This window comes from Lupinus angustifolius, chromosome LG06, assembly GCF_001865875.1.
Source record: "Lupinus angustifolius cultivar Tanjil chromosome LG06, LupAngTanjil_v1.0, whole genome shotgun sequence".
NCBI classification, from domain to species: Eukaryota; Viridiplantae; Streptophyta; class Magnoliopsida; order Fabales; family Fabaceae; genus Lupinus; species Lupinus angustifolius.
The window spans coordinates 9,922,765-9,946,093 of record NC_032014.1 but is presented as its reverse complement, the minus strand read 5'-3'; the positions used below and the strand labels follow the sequence as shown (position 1 = coordinate 9,946,093).

The 23,329-nt window shown below is 30.7% G+C and overlaps 3 protein-coding genes and 1 long non-coding RNA gene across 4 annotated transcripts; 1 reads left to right on the top strand and 3 right to left on the bottom strand.

The window, feature by feature from the left end:
- On the bottom strand, positions 499-3,775 carry LOC109349727 (probable phospholipid hydroperoxide glutathione peroxidase). The gene is made up of 7 exons (XM_019590661.1): positions 3,499-3,775; positions 2,723-2,799; positions 1,955-2,016; positions 1,738-1,856; positions 1,271-1,438; positions 1,030-1,104; positions 499-757 (listed from the first exon to the last, which is right to left on the bottom strand). Exons 1-6 carry the CDS (start codon positions 3,640-3,642, stop codon positions 1,072-1,074), a joined length of 603 nt encoding a protein of 200 aa, XP_019446206.1. The 5' UTR covers positions 3,643-3,775; the 3' UTR covers positions 499-757; positions 1,030-1,071.
- LOC109349726 (MACPF domain-containing protein At1g14780-like) lies at positions 7,610-14,493 on the bottom strand. Its single transcript, XM_019590660.1, has 8 exons — positions 14,257-14,493; positions 13,755-13,996; positions 10,345-10,537; positions 9,981-10,055; positions 9,273-9,456; positions 8,823-8,992; positions 8,680-8,744; positions 7,610-8,248 (listed from the first exon to the last, which is right to left on the bottom strand). The coding sequence occupies exons 1-8, from the start codon at positions 14,491-14,493 to the stop codon at positions 7,639-7,641; spliced, it is 1,776 nt and encodes a 591-aa protein (XP_019446205.1). The 3' UTR covers positions 7,610-7,638.
- Positions 18,835-22,283, bottom strand: LOC109349724 (alpha,alpha-trehalose-phosphate synthase [UDP-forming] 6-like). The gene is made up of 3 exons (XM_019590659.1): positions 20,035-22,283; positions 19,663-19,936; positions 18,835-19,128 (listed from the first exon to the last, which is right to left on the bottom strand). The coding sequence occupies exons 1-3, from the start codon at positions 22,035-22,037 to the stop codon at positions 18,841-18,843; spliced, it is 2,565 nt and encodes an 854-aa protein (XP_019446204.1). The 5' UTR covers positions 22,038-22,283; the 3' UTR covers positions 18,835-18,840.
- LOC109349725 lies at positions 22,053-22,444 on the top strand. The gene is made up of 2 exons (XR_002108024.1): positions 22,053-22,167; positions 22,205-22,444. It is a non-coding gene; the product is annotated as an uncharacterized LOC109349725 (long non-coding RNA).

Here is a 23,329-nt window from a genome sequence, read left to right as displayed (position 1 = left end):
ACTTCCATGTTACAACAAATGCCCTCCAAAATACCTATACCAGGTAATCTCCACTTAACAATCTGACAAAGCATGAACTTGGATAGTTAAATATCTCTTTACCTAGCTCAAAAATTAAAATTCTTTTTGTTTAGGTAACCATGTGTTGAGTTTGTCTAAATAAATAGATAAGCCCATTAACTAAAGAAACTCATTTAATTTTAGGGGTTACAAAAATAAATATGCCCACCAAAAAAATAACATTTAGATTTTAGGTTTCCTTTACTACTGCCTTATTGGATTGTATATGTGTATCTTGATTCATCAACTACCATGTACCAAAATCATGTGTATCTTGATTTGCGAACTACCATGTACCAAAATTATTATGTACCTTGATTCGCAAACAAAACGCTAAAGCACCGCGAATCAGTTCGTAGTGAGCAAAGTATATGAGCAAATTATGTGACTATGGTTTTGCGGTCGGCATGAGTGCCCATCCCAAAGAAATCGAAAAAGGTTACAACTAAACAAGGAGGGACATCTGAATAATATTATAGTCTTTGATGTGTAATACAGAATAACTTAATCAAGCATTCCAATACAATGTTTTACTGTTTTGACAAGAGCAAGAGTGAGAACACCAAATTATACTTATTGCATAATCCAAATACACCAAGATATCTTTAGAATTATTAGTACAACAATTAAATAGGGATAGAAAGCTTTGAGAAGCTACTTGTCCTTTGAGAGCACCGCAGAGATTGCATATGGCCTCCTGTACAGAATAACAAGACAAAGCATCAGCTGATGTAGTTTTGTAATCACTATTAGAGTAAACAGCTGAAGTGGAAAGGAAGACGTTTGGGAGAATGAAATTTAGACGGAACGAGAATGAAGGGTTAACTAAATTAATTTCCTTTCCCTCCAAAACAAGACTCTCAAACACACAACGAGAAATGAGATTGCACATTCTATTGTACAATAGAGAATCTACAAGATTAGTGAGAATCTACATTCTACAGAAAACTAAATGACTGCAAAACTAACCTCTGCATCATACAATACTCCATAGGATCAAAATCTTGATACTCAAGAAGATTGTAAGAGCTTCAGAAGATCTTTCTGCAAGAGGAAACATAAGGACAAAGGGGTTCAGTTGTAACTAAAGTTGAGTTTGATGTATGGGCTATTTATTGTTCAAGATGAGTAGCATTTATTTATGACAATAGTGCAGCCATCATTGTACAGACAATCTCACTTAAAATACAAGCACAATAGTATCTCTTACCTCTATTTTTAGAGGTGAGGTTGTAGGAGCAAATCTGTCAACAACTTTTCCTTCTTTGTTTACCAAGAACTTTGTGAAGTTCCACTTGATACCATCTCCAAATATTCCTCCTTTCTGATTCTTCAAGAACTGATAAATTGGTGCTGCATTTTTCCCATTGACTTCAACCTATAACAATATAATTATTTTAGCATGATTCCCATATAAAGTGGCACATCCAAAATCTCTGGAAGTTTGGAACAATATCTTGCATATATCATAGCAAAAACATTATTGCATGCGAAGTCTGGCTCGGGAAAATATGAAGTATATAGTCTGCTGGATGCGTGAATGGAGTGTGTCAATGCAGAACAACTTACAGCACTGATCGATACAACAGTACACTGGGAAAAATGTGGGCAGAATAGAGAGCTCCAAATAAAAAAACAGAAACATTTGTCAATTACAATGTGTTTATCGTAAATCACCTTATCAAAGACGGGAAACTCAGCTTTGAACCTTGTACATACAGTTTGCTCAATTTCTTCATTGGTTCCTGGTTCCTGACTACCAAACTGGTTGCATGGAAATGCCAAGATTTCGAAGTCTAGAGACAATTCACAAATCAGTGTTACAAAATTTCCAACCACATAAAGTATAGTTGACATATATTTCTTTCTTATTTTCTTCATGAAAGTCACAAACCTTGACTCTTGTACTTCTCGTACAGTGCACTCAATTCTTTGTAATTCGTTTGTGTCAAACCACTGCAGTGATGATTTAGAATATTATCAGTGTAGCCAAAATAAGGTGGGGAACAGTAATGTCATCAAATTAGCTCATTTTAACTTCAAAGTTTTAATTCTAATACAAATAACGAGCCTTATTCCACTAGGTGGAGCGGGCTACATACGTCCAACTCATTGAGCTCAATTTCTACAATGCTTATTCCACTTGTTCGAGAATACATAAATTTATTTCAAAAGATCACGACAAACATCCTGATGACAGCCTCCAGGGCCAGGGAACCCAGTGTAAAGAATAAAGACTTTGATATTATTAATGCCATATATTGTGTTTTCAAAGCCAAAGTTTCTATTGATAGGAACTGAGTGGTTGATTAAAATCACCTAACACGGATGCATAAAACAAAGGCATTTGTACAACAAAATGAGATATGCTAATAAACAAATCGGAATAATAATCATGTTGAAGATATACACAACCTAGGTGTTGTAATCATATTGTAAGTGTAACAATCTAGGAAGATTAATAGAATTGTCCTTTAATGCTGGATATAACAAGTGAACATTAATACTGTGAAAATCTTATTTAATGGCAGAATGATATGAATAAAGATGAAGTGAACACAAACACACTAAGGTGCATAAAAATACAAAATAAATCAAGAATTATAGATCACATTAATTGGTAAATGCAATGACCAAAAAATAAGTCGTCAAAATGTGTTACCATTCTGAGGCAACATTGACGATCAGTAGAACCTTTCCATGGTATTGGCTCAGATTGACATCATTTCCCTTGATGTCCTGCAATTACAGGTTCATAATAGAAGCAGAACATAAATTACAAAAGGCAGAAAGTATTAAAGTAACAAAGGATCAGAGTTCAGGATGCATCTTTTACTATAACACTAGCAACAACAAAATCAATTAGGTTTATCCCAAAAAGTGGCCATATAGTAGAGACTTACCAATAAGAAACTAAGAACGACAATAAGGATCTCTTTCTTTAAGCCTTCACACCAGAAAAAAAAGGTGTTTCTTTTGATTGAAATTTTTTTTTGGTTGATCATTTTAAATAAATAAAAAATAAGCAGGAGCTGCAAAAATATAAACTGAAGAATTTGTAGAGAAGCTGTATTTTTCAGCTTCTCAAAATCACTTCCCCAAAATCAAAATTTTAAACCTAAAAACAAAGGGGCTCTAAATATAAATGTATAAGCTGAAGCAAATGATCAAATATATGCAGGAAAGGGATCAATTAACATGAGGAACATATCAGCATAATCCATTGATCTCCATGAAAATTGAAATACAAAAACAACATAGTGTATTTCCTAGATTATTTTATACTTAATACTTCCTATATTATATTATTCATTGACCCATAAATCAAATTGAGGGAAACAATTAGTGGGCATGAGCAAGTTACAATCTTTTCAAGTAATTTAAGAACAAAACCAATGAAAGATAAATAAATAATATAAAAAAGTTAGAAATAAGAACCTTGACAGTGAAATCATAAATGGATTTGGAGGTTTCAGAAGCCATGAGGGAAGAAGGAGAAGATGGGTATGTGTGAGAGTAGAAGAAGAAAGCAAAAGCTAAGAAGAGAATAGATATTAAATTCCACAAAGTCAACAACTTCATACCAATCTCAAATCATTCAATGAAATATATTATATATATATATTCATACGCCGCATATGATTTGGAATATTATTCTAGACAATGTCTTTTGCTCCTTTACACTACCCGAAATCAAACCAAATTATGAATTGAACCCGAATTTAGGTCATTGGTTAACTTTTAAACCCGAAATTAGGCCATTGATTAAATATAATATATATTTTTATGTATTTAAGTAAAGTTTTTCGGTATTATTTATTGTTATAAATATATAATTTAATATATGAAAGGGTATATATGGAAATTTTCTATGAATAATTTACATTTATATATATTAAAAATACTAGATAATTAATGAAATACGAAAATGAAATGATATATGTATTTTGGTAATAGATTATTTGAATAATAGTGTCCTAAAATAAAAAAAATGAAATTGAAGAAATGCTTTTAAGAATATTAAATTATTTTAATAGGTTAGTGCAATCAAATACATTATCTATTTTGCAACAAAGAGATTATATTATTCTATACGCAATTCATTAAAGATACTTAAATATTATAAGATGTTGGTTTAGTAGTGGTGTAAGAACCTACTAGGTTCTTATTATAACTAAAATATAAGAATTTAATTCTTAAGAACTACACTTAAATAAAAAATAAGAATAAATATAAGTTTTGTTCCGCGTAATAAAACTTATCTCTTGTTCAATCATAAATTTTGTACCTACCAATTAAAATTTAGAGTTATCTCGTAAATAAAACTAAAGGAAGATTATAACATTTGAAAAAGAATACATCTTTTTGGAAGCTAATTTTTGAACAAACATCTTAAAATAATTATTCAAAGGCTATAAGCTTGTATTAATGATATGCCAATATAACAAATATTCATTTTTCGGCCAAGCCTAATATCATGTATCCTTAAAATTATTTAACAAATTTCAACCAGTTATAATTGCTCTAATTTAATAAACTAATTACATAATATAACTATCACATTTAAATTACCTCATTTGTTCACTTCAATTAGCATTTAACTAATGCATACAAATTATACTAGTCACTAAAGGAGTTAGTTTACAAATGTAAAGTGATATATTTACTCGAAAATACTTATAGTAGCTCATACTTAAATAATATGTTGGTTCAAATGATATATATTTGATTTCCTTGAGCAAGTTTTTGGGTTTGAGTCTTGTGTTGGTACAGCGGAAGCGATCGTTGGGTAGCGTTGGCCACAAACAATCAAATAATGTACATAGAATAAATAGAAGAGAAGAAACAAGAGAATTTGTTAACGGGTTCAACCAATTGTGCCTACGTCCCCGAGAGCGCTGAGCAGCTAGCAATATATTATTAGAGAATAAGGATTACAAACCCTAGCACACCCATGGGCAGGTATGCCCATGGGGTGTTCCTATTTGGTGCTTATATCTGGTGCACATTATAACAAGGGACTTGAGTCCAATCTATAACATTGATATTCTACTCTATTATAATTCTAGGCAATGTGAGACTTCATATAATCACATATTTCAAACATCCACAACATCTTGTGGGTGGAAAAAATATCCGCTGCGAAAGTTAACCCCATATGCCTATGGATATTTCTAGCTCGAACAAGATTATCTTATTTGCAAATATTATGGGAAACCAAAATAAATACTTCCCACCACACTCTTAGTTAATGTATGGTAAAGGCAATGAAGGCAATCACAAGGAAAAAAATAATAATTCTAAGTTTCTATACTATCAACTAATATGAAATAAGTCAATAACTCAAAAGTCTCCAAGTAAATAGTTAAGATAGAAAATTTGAATATAACTAAATAACTTTCCATTAGTCGCACAATATTCAATTATAATTTCAAAACTTTTAATCACTTTAATATCCATTTATTTGATGTTACTTCTCAGTGGTTGGAGTTGATAAGGAGAAAAAATATAATACATTAACATAAAAGAATATTTTTTAAATAATTTTAAATATAAAAATAATAATAAATCAAATGGAAGCTTATAGAATATTTTTGAAATAAAAACTGCCTAAATAAACCCTGCATAAAGTTGTTTATCATTACACATTTTGCATAAGTTTATTAGATAATTATTCATGATTATCTTTAAATATTAATTAAAATGATAATAAAAATTGGTAACAAATTATTGATAAAGATAAAGATAAGTGATAATTGTTATCATATTTTTGAATTAGTGTTTATCTTTGAGGTCTCACTATAAATAGACCCTTGAGCAAGTATTTCATTTTTCAATTTATCACTCGTTTATTTTTTTATTTAAAAATAACAATTATTACTACATGTATTATAATAATTATATGTTACAAATACTTTTTTTAATATACTATATATTATAATACCAATGTGATATATTATAATAATTATATGTTTAATTGCCTAACATTTTTACTATTAACATAACTATTTTTCCTTTTTCTGGTTAATTAATTTTATTAAAAAATTAATATATAGCATAGCTATTATAAATATATCTACCTATGATTATTATTATAAAATAAGAAAACAAGTAAGTCAGAAATAAAAGTTGAAAAATGAATATATGATCAGCATGTAAATGGATGAGTTGGCAGTACAAAACAAAAACAATGAAATTTGAGAAATATGCATATTACACGTCATGATGCATGAGACCTTATGATTATGCTTGTATAGACATTGTGGGAGATGAAGCAAAGAAAATAACATTGGAATTTTCTCCGTGCTTCTTTCTATCATTTTTTTATGTTTCTCTACTCAAAAAATCTATTTATAGTTGAACTTAGAGAGTCTTAATGATAAACACCATTCCAAAAATCTCTCAATCATTCTATATTACCTATATATTTATCTATAATTTGTTATTTTTTATATTTTAATGAATTTCATGAATAATTATAAACAACATTCCATAAACTTCATTATTTTATTGTTTGTAAAAACACTTTTATCCATTGTTTATCTAATCAGTTTTTTATTAAAAAAATAAAAGGATAAATATAAATTTCCCCATCTTAATTTCAAAAACATTCTAGAAGCTTCAATTTGATTTATTATTTATTATTTTTGAATTATTTAGTGAAAATTTAATTTTTTGCTATAAGATGACGTAAAGATAATTTTCTATATTTTAACTACAAAAACATAATAAGACTCCAAAATATAGTATAATCGATGCTTAATCAAAAATTGGGGCACAATATAATATTGTGAATATAATTTGATATTTATGCCTTATAAATATAAAGTTTTTTATATAGTTATTTATGTGTATTATTTTAATTTTAAGAGAGTTTATATTGTTGATGGAAAACTGTTTTCTCTTCAAAATATTAATCCTTTATAACAAGTTCAATTGGTTAGATTTTGAAACAAGAAACGAAAGTTTAAATTTAAACCAAATGGTTCCAACTATTTCCCATGTATTTCTCTCCTCTCTCCTTCTTATGAGTTACCTAGAAATCACACATTTAGATGTTCAAATGAGTTAACAAAATGAAATTATATTCATTGCAAAGTATTTCAAAATTAATTAGTCATGAATGAATTATGAATTGGTGTTTGCTTTTTCATCAAGTTACTCAATATCCCATAGGTGGGTAAAGCTTTTTTACAACAAAAAAATACTCATGACCACAATTTACTTTCACTATAATTATTTTAGATAGAGGATGACAAACTTGATCATATTTTTTTTAAAATTATTTGAAATATAAATTACATTGTTAATTACAAAATTTATAATCATAGGAGGTAATTTTCAGGTTAAATTGAAGGATTTCAACATTAACATCCACTTGCTAATAAATATGTACATTCAAGTATATATTATTGTAAATCCTTGATTTTTTTTTGCAGGAAAATATAGAAGAATGAAGAAAACAAAGTAACAATTATACAAACTTAACATTTAGTCATCAAGCTACTTACAAAATCAATGGATCTACATAGACATATAATCATAAACATTTTCCTTTTGGACTTTGGCATTGATATTTCAAGAACCAATATTTAACAAAGAGAACTTAACCCATAAACATATCTTACCATTATCCAATACCAATCTTGCTCCAATCACTATCCAATGGCCAGGATTATCTTGTGGGCCTTTACATAATTGTGAAATATCTACAAATTTCAACAGCTTTTGTGTTTGCACTGGCACTGGAGGCTCACTAGGGAACACACTAGAATCCACAACTATAGCAGGAGTTTTCTGATCTTTACTACTAGACATTGATGTGCTCATTGCTGAAAAAATGCTAGATTTTTGGGTCAATCCAGAGGGTCCTCGTGTCCAATTTGATTTTACAACATTAGAATTAGACACTTTAGAGAACAACAGCCTTAGTTGTAGGACACTCTTTGAATCATGTTTTTTCACATGAAGTTGTGCCCCTGTGACAATAAAGGCTACATTTTTGTGATCAAAGGTCCAACTAGGATTGTATTTCACTGGTGCAGTACATACATGTGAGAATTTCTTTCCATTAATTGCTTCACAGAAACGGTCATCATTGATTTCTTCTGACCATGTTGTAGTGTCCTCTATTATGTTGTCAAGCATCAATGGAGTTTTCAATGGATGTTGTAGGTGTATGGCTAATCTGTGTCAGCAACATCCACATGAACAATATTCATATTATAATTTCATATTACCTTAGCATTTGATTTATGGTTTAAAAAAGACCTATGATTGTGTAACTGATGCTCGTTTTCAAGTTGGTCCTATACTTCTATAGATGCCAAAATAAAAGTGTGTATTTTTATATGACAAATACTTTTAATTTGATGCCTGTACATATAAAGACTTAAAGATGTTGTGTTCATTTTTTACATATAAGAACTAAACTGAGAATGAATGTCATCTATAGAGATCAAAAATATAATTTGACCCATGATCAAATGTATATTTTAACCATTTATTTTATGTTCTCATTTTTCAATAACTTTTATAAAAACATTACATTATTTTTTTTCATTTCAAAGTTAATTGAGAAAATGGTGAATGGTGATTCACATTTAGTGTGGAATTAACCTGTCACATTTCATGCCCTCAAGAAACAAACGCATTCCTGTGATTGGCCTTTTACCTACTGTTACCTGTTATGAATAAAACATTATGCAAAACAATATGAAATGAAAGTCTAATTACTAATCAGGAAGGATTTGAAAAACTACCTTAGTTGTATTTACATAAAGCTTGGGACCCATCAAATTGAAGCTGAGAGAAGGGAAAGTAGTTGTTCTATTTGTGGTTGGACCAAGAGGAAGATCATTGTGAATTGGAGCCCAAAGTTTCTGTGATTGGAAGTCAAGAAAGTATGACAAATCTGACATAGGAGGCTTATCTGCATTTGGTATGAATTATTTAATTTGGTCTCATTGTAGTTCATAACAATAAATATGTAGGTCATAATTTTGCTAATAGGGTCATACCCTAAGAACTTCTCTTCTTAAATATACCACATTCTAATAAAAAATTATCCTATAACTTTTTAACTAGTGCCCTAGCTAGGAGTATTGAACAATATTTGTATCATATTTTTATATAATAGGTAAGGTGCTATACATTAAATTATATTTTTATATAGTTTATGTTTTCATAAGGGCAGAAAATAAAATACTTACAGCTAAGGTAGAGGTTGATGGCATGGGATAAGAAGCCTCTTCCAGGAGCAGCTTTAAGAAGAGAAGTGATGGGAATGAAGCTAAAATCAACAGCATCTGGCTTATTAGGAACTGTTAGAAGCCATTCACAATGGTTACTCACTTGTGTATTTCCTCCCCTCTTTGAACATATCACTGTAATTCCCTGCATTTACATAATATATTGGATTTAATATGTATACACTGACAGTTTAAGTATTTTTACACTATCAGTCAATCATCCACCATTGATTTATTAACCACCATTGACTCTCGAACAAAAGTAATACAAAGTAATGATGGATGATATGCTGGCAGTGTAAAAAAGTGCACAAATTTTAAACTCTAATAGATTATCTATAAAACCATTACTCATATAATATATCATAATCAACCTAATTAGCATTTATTAGGTGCTCAAGTGTCCCTTAACTAATAGTTAGAGATCGGTCATTCTAGTGAGATGGAGATTCATAAAATGAATTTTGTCTTTCCCAATAAAGTTTTTTTGTCTTTTTCAATAAAATTTTGTTAAGAATTGGATATTTGATAACATGCTTAGAAAAAACAGAAGATACCCATCAACATATTCAGCAATGTGGTTTCACAGTTTGAAATTTAACTATTGCATATGCTTAGTCAAAGTCATGAGTGTAGGAAAGTTAATATTTGGAATTAAGTAGAACCTACATCTTTTGCACAAACTGATGTGGAGCTATTGAAGGCAACAATTTGAGAACCAAATACATCAAAAGCCTGTGGTACCTGTATTTTCAGCAAATCACCATGTAATTATTTAGCATATAGATTCAGGATAAATACAATGGCTTGTCAATTGTTCTGATTTGGTCTAGTGGTGTAAGGTTCTGTTAGATCTATAGGATGACCAAATGTCAAAAGTTTGATTCTAGGAGCGACACTTGTTGTGAGAGACAATTATACATCATTAAAGGGATTAATTCTTTACCTAAAGGTGAGAGGATACCTTGATAATATATAAAAAAAATTGTTCTGATTTGCATAAATTGAACTTAATTAAATTTGTGAACGAAACCTTGCATTTCTGCTCTTTTGTTTTTGGAACAAAATTGCATGTGCCAGTGAATAACTGGTCTCCAAGCTCATCCAAGTGATTTCTGAGCTCTGATGGTCCCAAGTTGGAGGACATGTCTTGCTTGACTAGGACCAAATCTTTGCCACCAATGCCAAGCCCCACTAGGATGTGTGTCCCAAATTTCTCAATAAATCTGATTCAAATGTCACCTTTAAAGAACATCAATTATGGTTGCTATATTTTAAATTGCATTATCATATAGCTTTAATAATAGATGATATAGAACAATGTATGAGTTTTCTTCTATATTCTCTAAGAAAAATGTAATTCCCTTTTAAGAAATTAGTCTAAAAAATTATTCTAAATGTGAAAACCTTTGTAACCTTAAATAATACATAGCCATAGCTCATAGATTACTATTGAACAAACAATTCGAAGATTCAAACATACAAGCACGATGACAGCAAACATCTAGCCAAGACAAAAGCAACCACATTGCATCTGCCAAATCAGTCACAATAACGCATCAGGTTTCATCAACCAACTATGCTCCTCAAACAGGGAGCTTCACTAATGATCCAAGGGATATCCGGGCTAATCATATCAGCTAATTACCTCAATTAGACAAACACAATCAAGCTTCGGCTGCAAATCTCTTTGCTTCATCCTAGGCTGCAAATGCATATGCTCTTTATCTTGTGTTGCTTGGCTAATAAGCAACACAATTAGCATTTATATATTTCAGTTTGTTTTGGTACGTGCGCCTTTTATTCCTTATAGAGTTAGTTAGTTTATTCATTCCATAGTTAATTAGTTGGTACTCTAGTTTCTCTTTGTATAAATAAGATTAGTCTTTCCCCTTTTGTAATTCAACTTAATCATTCTCAAGAAGAATCACTTTTCTTATATCTTCTTCATTATTCTGTTTTTATTTCATTCAACTTCTTTTCATCATCATCAAGAGTTTTATATATTGTTAGTCAATCACTTTTAATTATTATTGACTTTTTAAAAAAATAATACAATTAGATGATTTACTATGTATAAATCTTTATACTGACAATACAAATTATTACACTCTTTTTATATTTAATTGTCAACAACTCTCTTAAATCTAAGCAAAATGAATAACAGAGATGATGTGTTGATGGCATATAGATTATTTTAAACTAATAATATATATATTACATTATTTATTTAAAAATTGAATCCTTTGTGAGATTAAATTCAACTATAAGAATATAAACCTATACATATTCAGATATTCTCCTCCTAAGAAATCTTTTTAAAATTTAAATTTGTATTGACATGCAAAAAATCAAAGTTGCTTACCACATCAACTCGCATTTTATTTATATTTATTTATTTGTTTGATGATGAGATTGCATGTATGACAACTCACTTCTTCATGGAAGCAATTTCATCATAGCACGACACGTTATTCATTAATATATGACCCCAAAAACTTCAAAGTTGGATTGAGATAGTAAACAACTTTTATCCCTTGAAATGATGAGGATTATATTAAGTGAGAGTTCGAATTTCATGGAAACAATTTTACCAAAAGATTGAATACTTCTGTGACCAAATGGAGTTTACTCGCATCATTAATTCAAATTAAATGAGCTAAACATGTGTTTTCTATAATATACTTAATTGATTAAGGGATAAGATATGAAATAGCCTTCTAAATATTCTGAAGAATAAAAGAAAAAAAAATAACAGAAGAAAAGGAAACACAATAGAAATAAAGTTGACTAATTTGACTAATAGTGTACTTTAGAAATGAAACAAAATTATAAATATGATTAACAGAATTGTTAAAACAACCGGAAATTCTAAAGGAAAAACATTAAATTTGGAGTAAAAAAGTAAGATTATTGCTGAGCTAATAATGTTTAGAATAGATTCTTAACAAGTGTTATAAGAACACTTTTTAAGAAAAAGAAGATAAAATCTGTTTTTGAAAAGAGAAAATTTATCTTGAAAAAAGATATTTTCATATTCTGAGAAATGATGATATTAGTTATTCAGGACGTGTATCTTTTTTATATTTCTTAAGTAATAGTTTAATAAGAACTATTTTTTGTATTTCTTTCGCTTTCAAGTGGCTATACGCAGCTAGTAGCATAGATCCATATGTAATTTGCATTAAGTGATTTAATTCAGGTCATTAAAACGATAGATTTAATATGTAAGTATTTTTATACTATCAACAAATTATCTACTATTAATTTATTAACAATAATTAAATTTCAAACAAAAGTAATACAAATCAATTGTGAATGATATGTTGATAATATAAAAAATTTATATTGTTAATACATAAATTTTAAACTATAAGATGATAATATAAATATATCAGCTCAATTTGTACTTTGGGGTACTTTATATGATCATCTCCAGAAGACCAATTCTATTTCTCACCCATTTAAACAATTAATATTATTTATATAAGAATTTCTTTTTAGTATAAAAAATTTCAGAAGATGACACTAATTTTTCCTCTGGTATTTTTTTGGAGCGTCGATTCTAAATTCTTACACGCAACATAACTTTATAACTATATATCTAACAACGAGACTATTTTATTTTTGACTATCGACTATCAATGTTGCAAAATTTCTCTCATTCGTCGTAGCCTTGGTTTCATACCTAATTATTTTAGAGATCTAAACTGATATTCTAATTCCTTGAGCCAATGAGTTGTAACTTGTAATTGACAATTAGCGAAATAAAATTTAAAACTTATTTGAGAAGAAAAAACAACTCCCTATTCCCACAAAGTAGACATACCATATAAATAAGACAAAAATAAAATAAAATAACCATAGTACTCTCTTTTTTTAAAAAAAATTATATGAACCGTTTAATTTATTTTTGTTTAACCAAGTTTAACACTGTAAAACTAAAAAAATTCGAGTTCAAACCAGAATCATTTTTAAGTCCGATCAATTGTCAAACTGGTCCGATCGTTTAGCTCAATCTAGTTTTCATAACATTGATAATTATATATAATTTATATTATATAAAAAAAATTATTTATATATTATATAAAATTATTTGACTTGATAAGATATTTAACTATTTAAACGATTAAATCTAATACGACATATCTTTCAGTTTAATGTATGACTTGAGTTAATATATATAATTTTTATATTATGATTATCATTTATCAGTCATGGAAATTATTGTTTGCTCTTATAAAAAAGTTATTATCTACTAATAATTTAAGTATTAGTAAGTCTTAATTGTTTTATCACTACTCTGCTGAAACTCAACCTCAAAAAAGACTAAGTAGCTAGTCAGCCATTAAAGAATGGGAAGTCAAGCATCAAAACAAATGTACTTTTTGTTCAAAACTCAAAGTTAAGAAAATTCATACTAAAATGAGAGAAGATATTTACCTGGCAAGTGCAGGAGGATCCCAAGAGGAAGGAACAGCTTGAAGGACTTGTTTGGATAGAACTAGTGGGTACCGATCAATATGAAGATTGAAGAGTGTTATAAAATAGCCATCAAGACCCAAACATTTAGTGTTAACTGCATCACTTGCCCAAGAACCTTCATCAAACCCAAACATGGTATTGAAGTACCCTGAGGGAATTTTCCCAGGTATTGAGCTTTTCTGATTGAACACCTCCGACATCTAACATCAAAACCCACAAACCAAATTTCAATCATTTCAAAAAAACTATCTTTTAAATTTTCATCATAACTAATTTCAACCCCTTAAAGAGTTGCAAATGATTGTAGTAAAATCTATCATTATTTGTGTCTTCCTATCTCATAACACTAGAGGAAAAGATGAGAGGATTCAAATTCTAAGAGTCAAACTTTCATTTTCTCTCGAAAACTCAACTCGTAAATAGAGTTTTTGGAACAAGTATTTCTATGAAAATGGCTTACTTGGGTGAAGGTGAGGATATCAGACTGATACCGAATTCGATCACCTTTGTCACATTTGATATCAATTGATACATCTGTGACTGGTCCAAAACCTGGCACCATCATCTCTCTTCTCACTCTTTCATTAAAAACAACCAATCGCTCTTCACCTTTGCAGAATTCGAGTCTGAAATCTGATGCCAAATCAAAGCCTTTGCCTAAACTGTTTAGTGCTTTATCAACTATACCTTTATCCATTTCTCTGTTATTTTTTCCCTCTTTTTAACCCAATAAAAGTGTCACTAATGACAAATATGTGAGTTTTTATTCTTAAAGGGTGGAATAGAGATAAGGGATATAGTTTGTAATATATATATATAGGTGAGTTTTCTTGTTTATATAATTGATGCCATGATTTATAAGTTATAGGTGTGACTATTAATAGCTTAGGCTTTGAATATAACTATATCAGGTCTCTTCATACTCCTGTTACTTTTATGTGCAAGATAAGTAATTTATTGTTTAATATTATAATAATGAGGAAAGACTTGTATACCTATATAAGTATTATTTCCTATCATAAAAACAACAACTTTATAAACACATTATTTTTTTTTAATTATTTAAATTTGGTGGAAGGTTTTGGTTGGTTGTATGTCAAACCAGAAAACAAAAAAATAGTCTTTTGATTATAAAGGTTTTTACTGGCAGAAATTCCTTGTCAATACATAAAACAGAATATGATAAATATAAGCTATTCTGGAAATAGATAAATAAAAAACATTCAAAATTTCTTTAAGGAAAAATTCACGTGGAAGAATTAAGAAGATTTAGAATTACAAAGAATAATATATCTACTTACATCATGATCATGAAATAATTTATCTCCTCCAACCAGTAAAAATGTGACATATGTACTATTTTGTTTATTTTTAAAAACATTTTTATAGAAAATGATGAAACATGACACATGTCATAATTTTTCACTGACAGTAAAAGATAACTTATCTCCTTGTATCAGGAGATACTCCATTCCCTCCCTTACTATATAGCATTAGTTTTTCCCAGTCGAAGTCATGAAAGTAGTGTATCATTACTTCTTAGTGTCCTACATGGCTTGGACCTTGTCAACAGCTAATGTGAATCACAGAAAAATATGGTTAGATCCTTTGACGAGACAACAATAATGGGTCCAAATTTATTGTTTTGGTATTAGGAATTCCAATGTTGAAATTGACCCACTTGAAGACCATGTTATATGGGTATGGACAAAACATGTCATCTTATATCTGCTACATGATATTTTGATTTGAACTCTATAGTTAGATGTATACTCCTTTCTAGGAAGTTGCTTAAGTAGATTTAAAGGGTAGAGCTTCAAATGCGTGTAACGGGGTTTGAAGTATATAAACTCTACTAAGAATATAAGGTATTTCTCAATTTGTTAAGAATATGAGTCGTGACAACTTAGACTATTGAAAAAGTAAAGAGTTCCCTAGTTAATGTTACTCACAGTAGTTGTTTACAATGAACTTTATCTTGCAATATCTGAAAATACTTCTTAACTGCTATATAATTGGTTTAAACATAGAGAAATGATAGAAATTAAGATAGGAACTAGAATATATATAAAAATAAATAGAAGAAAAATAAGAGTAGATAAAAGGATAAGATTAGGAAAAATGAGTTAAGAAAAACAAGAGTGTGTTTGCTTTGACCATTTTCTTTTTTTCATTGAGATAAAGGTGTGTTTGCTTTCACCATTTTTTGTATTTATTTTCAATGAAAACAAAACAGAAGGATAAAAACATATTTGCGTTGTTACTTTCATTTCATATTTCCGGAAACATAAGCTTCATTTTTGAAAAATTTGAAAATGAAAAAATGTCATTTACAACATTTTCAATAATGAGGAAATGATATTTTATTGAAAATTTTAAATTTTTTGTTGCACCAATAGTTTAATATCTTTTGATATTTTAACTTTTCCATTTTATTCCAAATTTTTTGATACTTTTGAAGCGCAATATACATTTATATTTTACTTTTCAATTATACATTTATTTATTAGTCCTACTTTCAACATATATATTTTCATTTATTTTTTAATCCTATTTTTAATGTGCATGAAATGTGGCTATTTAGTCCAATTGTATCGAATTTTATATTGTTTAATAATTTTTTAAATGATGCACAACCTTAAATATCAAAAGATGTTGAATGGAGGAATATATTTTTCAATTACTCTATCCACTAATAAAAATTTCTCAAAATCAACCGATGAGTGTGTCCCTCATCCAGACCATCACATATCTTCATAATAGAATTTATTTATTTATCTATCAACATAACAATTTTTCTACACTTCTCATATGGTATTGTTGAAATAGTTCAATGACGGGTATAATAATATACGATTTTGGGATGAAAATTATCGTACCTAAAGTTATTATAACCTTAATTAAATAATAGAACATTTGTATGTTAGTATTTTATTTTAACTATAACCTTATTTTAACGTAACAATTAAATAATAGAACAATTCTCGTATAATTGTGATAGCTAATACCAACTCTAGCAATTAAAAAATTTCAATATAGATAACATAAAATTTATTGAAATCATTGACTTTACTACTTTAGTGATTAAAATTTAGAATTGAATTAATTGCAAGGATGTCATAAATTGTGAAAATGATAATAACAATAAGAAATAGAAAATATTTCTTGAAATCAAATACACCCTAACAAACTTTTGAGTAATACACTGACATGTAAGAATCTTGATTAATCACATTCTTTTATCAAAATTAAGTCATGAAGCTGAATTACCCAAAATTAATTAGATAAAATTGTCTTGAGATACATAACTAGCATTCAATTGAACCCAACTTAAAACCATCTAAGGACTAATACTACTCCAAGAACTTAAGTCCAATTACTATAAGTCCAGTATTTGAGTTGTCCTATTGATACTTCCCCAATATATACCCATTTAATCAAATTTACATGAATAAATACACTAACAACTACTGAAGAACGAAAGGATTATTTATTGGAGCATAAGGAGAAAGAAAGTTATGTTTTTGACACAAGTGTGGTGCTGTATGATATTGCAACATGAGTATGCCTAGTTGGTTATGTGGCTTATCACTCTTTACATTAATTTTACGAGACATTTTTATAAGAACCGGTTACATGGTACGCAATATGTTAAATTCTTGGTGTGTGATAGGGTAAATGAGAGAATTATGTAACTATACTTTAGACACCTGCTAGGCAATTAAGAAGAAAAAAAGGGTCTCATTAGAAGAATGATGAAAAGTGCATATTTGGAGATAGAGTATGTGTTCCCCTAACTTGTTGAAGAGAGGGCTTGAAGTCCTGATTACTCATTGCCAAACATTTGAGTTGAGTTCTGGCTCCTTCCCTTATGCACAGTACTAAAAAGTGTTTATTACTTTTGCAGCCTCCTGTTGAGTTCAGCACATGGTATGCAAAAAACAGATTGTTAAGGGGTTATACATAACCTCAAACTTCAATATGCACACAGTGTTTTGTTGTATTTGGAGCTTTGGCATTCTTGAGAAAAATATAGTTTCTCCTTTGTCTTATTCTGCATGAGAGCATCCTCATGAGTGCTTTACAAAGTACTCACGACTTTGCTACTTCTTCAATGTACTAATGGTATCTCATAATTCTTGATATATATGGATCTTTCTGAGTCATGGAAGAAATCAATAAATCTTCCCTTTTAACCTATGATGCTTAGTTTTGGCTATTTTCTGTACATCTACAGTATAATCCTGTTCATATGCTGAGATTTTCTTATGTATGCCCAAAATATGTATAAACAGCATTATTAATTTTGGCTATTTAATCACCTTGCATGCTGACAATTCTTGTCTTTTCAGCACCTTTATGTCTTTTTATTATGTTTAATAACATTTGTTAACTTTCTTTTTCTATTAACATTGTTTAACTCAAATACATAAACATGGAAGTGTTTATGCACCAAGAAATTTGAAATCAAGATGTAATGAATTTTCAGGTTTGATGTCAGAATCACATCTAGTGGCTTTAAATCAAATGAGAAACTCATGAGCCATGAACCAATGTTGTAGAACAAGTATTTTTCACCACTGCTTGAAGAAGCCTACATTCTCCAAAATGTGTAATCTCTCAACTTCTCTTTAGAAAAGATTCCAACAATATTTCAGATATGATCACAATCCACATGCAGCATTGAAATAAAAAGAGTCACTCCAGTTTTTTGCCTTCAGTAGGATGTTCATGGCCACCTTTATTGTAAACATGATAACTTTTCAGGAATACTTCAATAAGAAACAACCAGTATCATGTGCATTAAGGTAACCAAAGCAGAGTTTATAGCTGAAAAACCAACATATATACAGGTTGTCCTAATGGAAAAGAAACACTTGAGTAGAATCAACAGTGTACTCTCAGTAACAAATATAATAATTTACATATATCACCCAAAAAGGGCAAAAGAAAAAGAAGAAAACCATGTATGGAAAGCATTACTGAGCCTAATAGTGACAAACAAAGCAAGCACAGCACCTTTCACCACCATCTTTTCCCTTGTCTAAAATAAAACTGTTTGCTCTGAAACAGATGCTAAACCTTGCACTAATCTCACTATTTCAGCAGTGTCATCCAGATAGTACTTAGCCTTACTCGGCTTTCGACCAACGGTGCATGCAAATACTTCAGCCCGGGGCGCCACGGAAGGTTCAGCCATGCAACTAGTGATTGCCTCAAACATGTCCTCATCGGACCTGTCATCTCCCACGCACAAAACAAAATCAGGTGACATTTCCTTTTCTTGCATTGTCGAAAGTAGGCGTTTGGCCACAAGCCCCTTGCTTACACCCTGCATATGTATAAGAGCTTGTATTCAACAACAACAAAACCACTGACAATTAAATATCAAGAAAGATGTACAGTATAAATTACTCTCTATTGGGCTATTCATAAAAATATATAACGGGTTTTCCCATGGTTTCCTGTCATATTCTTTTTTAGGGAGAAATTTTTTGAAGGTAACTAGTAATATTGAACACACGAGTATTTCTAAAGTAAGATCAACAATCATAAGTCAAGGTAGAATTGGAATAAGTAGCAGACAAGCTTTTGTGTTTCAACAATTGTCCATACTCTTTGATACTTCCATTGATATTAATTAAACCCTGATTTCTACTGTGGACAGCACCACCTGATCTTTATTTTTGGTCTGACCACAGTTATATGATCGAAGTTTCCCAAGCTTACCAGATTTTTAAGTCTGACATAAGCTGATAAAAAGAAAGTAACTGATGATCAAGAAGTTCCTTAGCTTGAGGTTTAACTTATATGCACTACCATTCCTACCACTAGGCACTGCTAGACAGAATGAATCTATACGAACCTGTGGTTTAACTTCTACGATATTCTGACCACTCTTAACTGTTACCGGTTCATTTGCAAGAACACTTTCGAGATGATCAAGAAGTTCCTTAGCTTGGCATGATCCAAAATCTGGATCTGCATCCTCATAGCACCAAACAAGTGATGTCTCCTTATCTTCAATAGTTGATCCATCAGTAGTTTCAGTATAAAGCTTCATCACAGGCTCTGCAATTTGCTTCCAACTACAATCTGTTGCAGGTCCACATGTTTCCCATTCCGTGTCTCGTCTTAATCTGAAACCATTAATCATACAATCAGCAATGTCATCCAAAACATGTAAACTAATAAAAGTACCAAATCATGAAAAGGTTCATGAGCCAAAGTAGTTAACCTTAGAAAGTAACCATGCTCAGCAGCAACTCCGAGTTTCTCACAAGGAGAAAACCATTCAGTGAGTGTCTTTCGGCTTCTAGCACTGACCAGAAACACCATGTTGTTCTTATCTCTACACAAAAAGTTAAGCATTTTAATGCAATCACTTGTTGGACTCTTATCAATACAACCCTGAGGCATTAGTGTCCCGTCATAATCTAGAAGGATTGCTCTAGTTTTTGTCCGCTTGTAAGCTGAAACTATGTGCTCCATTGAGAGCTTCCTGAAGTTTGGATCAAGTGCCACAACTCTAAAACTTAGTCCAAATCCAATCCCCCACCACCTTCGCCGTACGTGATCGCGACAAGTCCTCTCCAAATCTTGCAAGAAGCTCCGAGCCCAGTACCCAACATCATGAGTACTAACATATCTGTAATGCTTCTCATGCCTAAGTTGTTTCTCCGAATCAACCATTTCCAGTGCAGAGTCCATTGCATCTGCCACTGCATCAATATTCCAAGGGTTCACTCTGATTGCTCCACTTAAAGATGGGGAACAACCAATGAACTCAGACACAACCAACATGCTTTTCTTATGGGAGGAACCTAGTTCCAAAACTTTATCCAACCGTTCATTGCCTTGGCGACTGATTATATATTCATACGGTATAAGATTCATCCCATCTCTCACCGCAGTGACTAAACAACACTCAGCAACAACATAATAGGCAACTCTCTCATAAAACCTGAGTGGCTCCTCAATCAGAATCACAGGATCATAACCAGGCTTCCCGAATTTTTCATTAATACGCTTCACGGTTGCTTTCGTCTCGGCTTGCACTTCTTTCACATCTTTCCCTTTTCCCCTTGCAGGATTAGCTATCTGCACCAACACAACCTTTCCTTGACACTCAGGGTGCTGAATGAGAAGCTGCTCCATGGCCAAAAGCTTCAAACTTATTCCCTTGAAAATATCCATGTCATCCACACCAAGCAACATTATCTTCCCTTGATCAGAAAACTGTTTAACAAGCTCACAAACTTTTTCTTCAGTCTTTGGCATGCTCAAAACCGATTGAAGCTGACCCATGTGTATTCCGACCGGAAGAATTTTGATACTAACAGTCCTACCATAATATTCAAGACCAATATAACCCCTTTTGGATTCATAAGTAAGACCAAGCATCCTACTACAACATGAGAGGAAATGCCTAGCATAATCAAAAGTGTGGAATCCAATCAAATCTGAATTCAGCAGTGCTCTCAAGAGCTCTTCCCTAATAGGCAATGTCTTATATATCTCTGATGAAGGGAATGGGCTATGTAAGAAGAATCCAAGTTTTACTCTATTAAACCTCTTCCTCAAGAAAGTAGGCAACACCATAAGATGATAATCATGTATCCACACATAATCATCTTCAGGGTTAATCACTTCCATAATCCTATCTGCAAAAATCTTATTCACTGAGACATAAGCCTGCCACAGTGACCTATTAAACCTGCCACCAAGTTCTGGTGACAAAGGCAACATATAATGAAACAGTGGCCATAACTGTTGCTTGCAAAAGCCATGATAGTACCTGGTAAATAGATCAGGTGGAAGAAAAGTTGGAACACATTTAAAAGTCTCAAGTAGTATCTGTGAAACCTCTTCTTGTTCATTTGGGTGCACATCCTCTTTGAGGCATCCAACATAAATAACTTCAGTATCATCATCACCTAACCCATCTTTCAGTTGAAGAAGAAGTGAATTCTCATCCCAAGAAAAAGACCAATTTTTGTTACCATCTTGTTTCCTTTGAGCCCTTATAGGAAGCTGATTTGCCACTATTATGATCCTTTCTCTTTGAACTGATGAGGAAGAAGGGTCAGAACACACACTTTCTACATGGTCATCATCATCAACCTCAGATATTAAACCAGCCACAGTCATAATCCTTGGAATTCTTCTGTTCATGTGTTCAAATGATGGAGACAAACCAGAAGCTAGTTCCAATAGATTTGAATAAGATCTTGACACCATTCTTATAAATACCCCACAAAAACCAAAACAAACACAAACACTTGTTAAACAGTGGTTTGAAACACTATAACCACATAACAAAAGAGTCCCTTTGAGAAAACAGCACTGATCATCTCACAAACAAGACCCTGTCTTATTTTTTAAAAGAAAAAGAGAAAATGATAGAGTCTTGATATGACAACATAAAAAAAATCAAATTTTGAGTTCTTGGGCAGATAACACTAGTGTTAAAAAGTATGATGAGAAATTAGAAAGCATGAAATGGTTCTTGTTGGTGGTGGTGGTGGTGAAAAATGGGAGCAAATAAAACTTGTTTGAAGGTAAAGTTAAGGGAAGTGCATGAAAACAATGAATAGATAAAAGATGAAGCTAGTTGTAATCCAGAAGATGAAAAAAAGAAAGAGAGATGGGAAACAGCTAAGAGAAGAAACAGCAACCAAACAATCCACTGAAGATAGTTTTCATGAATAGACTGAACTTGTGTAAAGTCAGAAACTTAGATAGAGATGAAGGCAAGGAGAGAAATAACAACAAAAATAAGAATTAAGGACCAACTTTGTTGAGATTTGAAGTCCATTTTCTTTTTGACTGGGTGGGTAGAAACTTGGAATCTTGATTGGAAAAACAATATTATCCGGACAGTGGTGAAGAATATCAAAAGTGGATTACAATATATTATATGTTGTTAGAACACTAGTAAGAAATCAAGATAATGAATATATTCTTTTTACTTGTTCATTTTATTATGTCTTATCCATTTTATATAAATTAAATTTAAAGATATATCCTATTACAAGAGTAAGAAAGCTTAAACATTTGTTATTACTAATATTTTTAATTTTGTAGATGATAATACATGAGACATATGAGACAACAAATCTTTTATCAAGAGATTAGTGTGCTAATTTATATTAAATTTATATTTTTCTATTGTTATTTTTTATGATTTTTCTTCTAAAGGAAAAAAGTACTGTGTGACTTTGTGACTGATCACATGGCACCCCACAAGTTGTCTCTCTTCACTGAGCTGAGGCAACACGCAACAGTGGATATTTCGGAAGCTCCCTGTTTTAAAAAGGTCAACATCTTAAAATATCTCTCTTTTTCTCAACAAAAAAAAAAGAGAAATTATGAAAACTATAAGGAAAACTCACCGTTAGATGAGTCAATAAAACCTAAGTCACAATAATGAACAGCCAAAAATTCACAAATGTAAAATAATAAACTCCTGCAACACACAGTATACACTCTTTCTTTAAAGTCCGAAGTTAAACCTTATCCTTTGTCCTTGG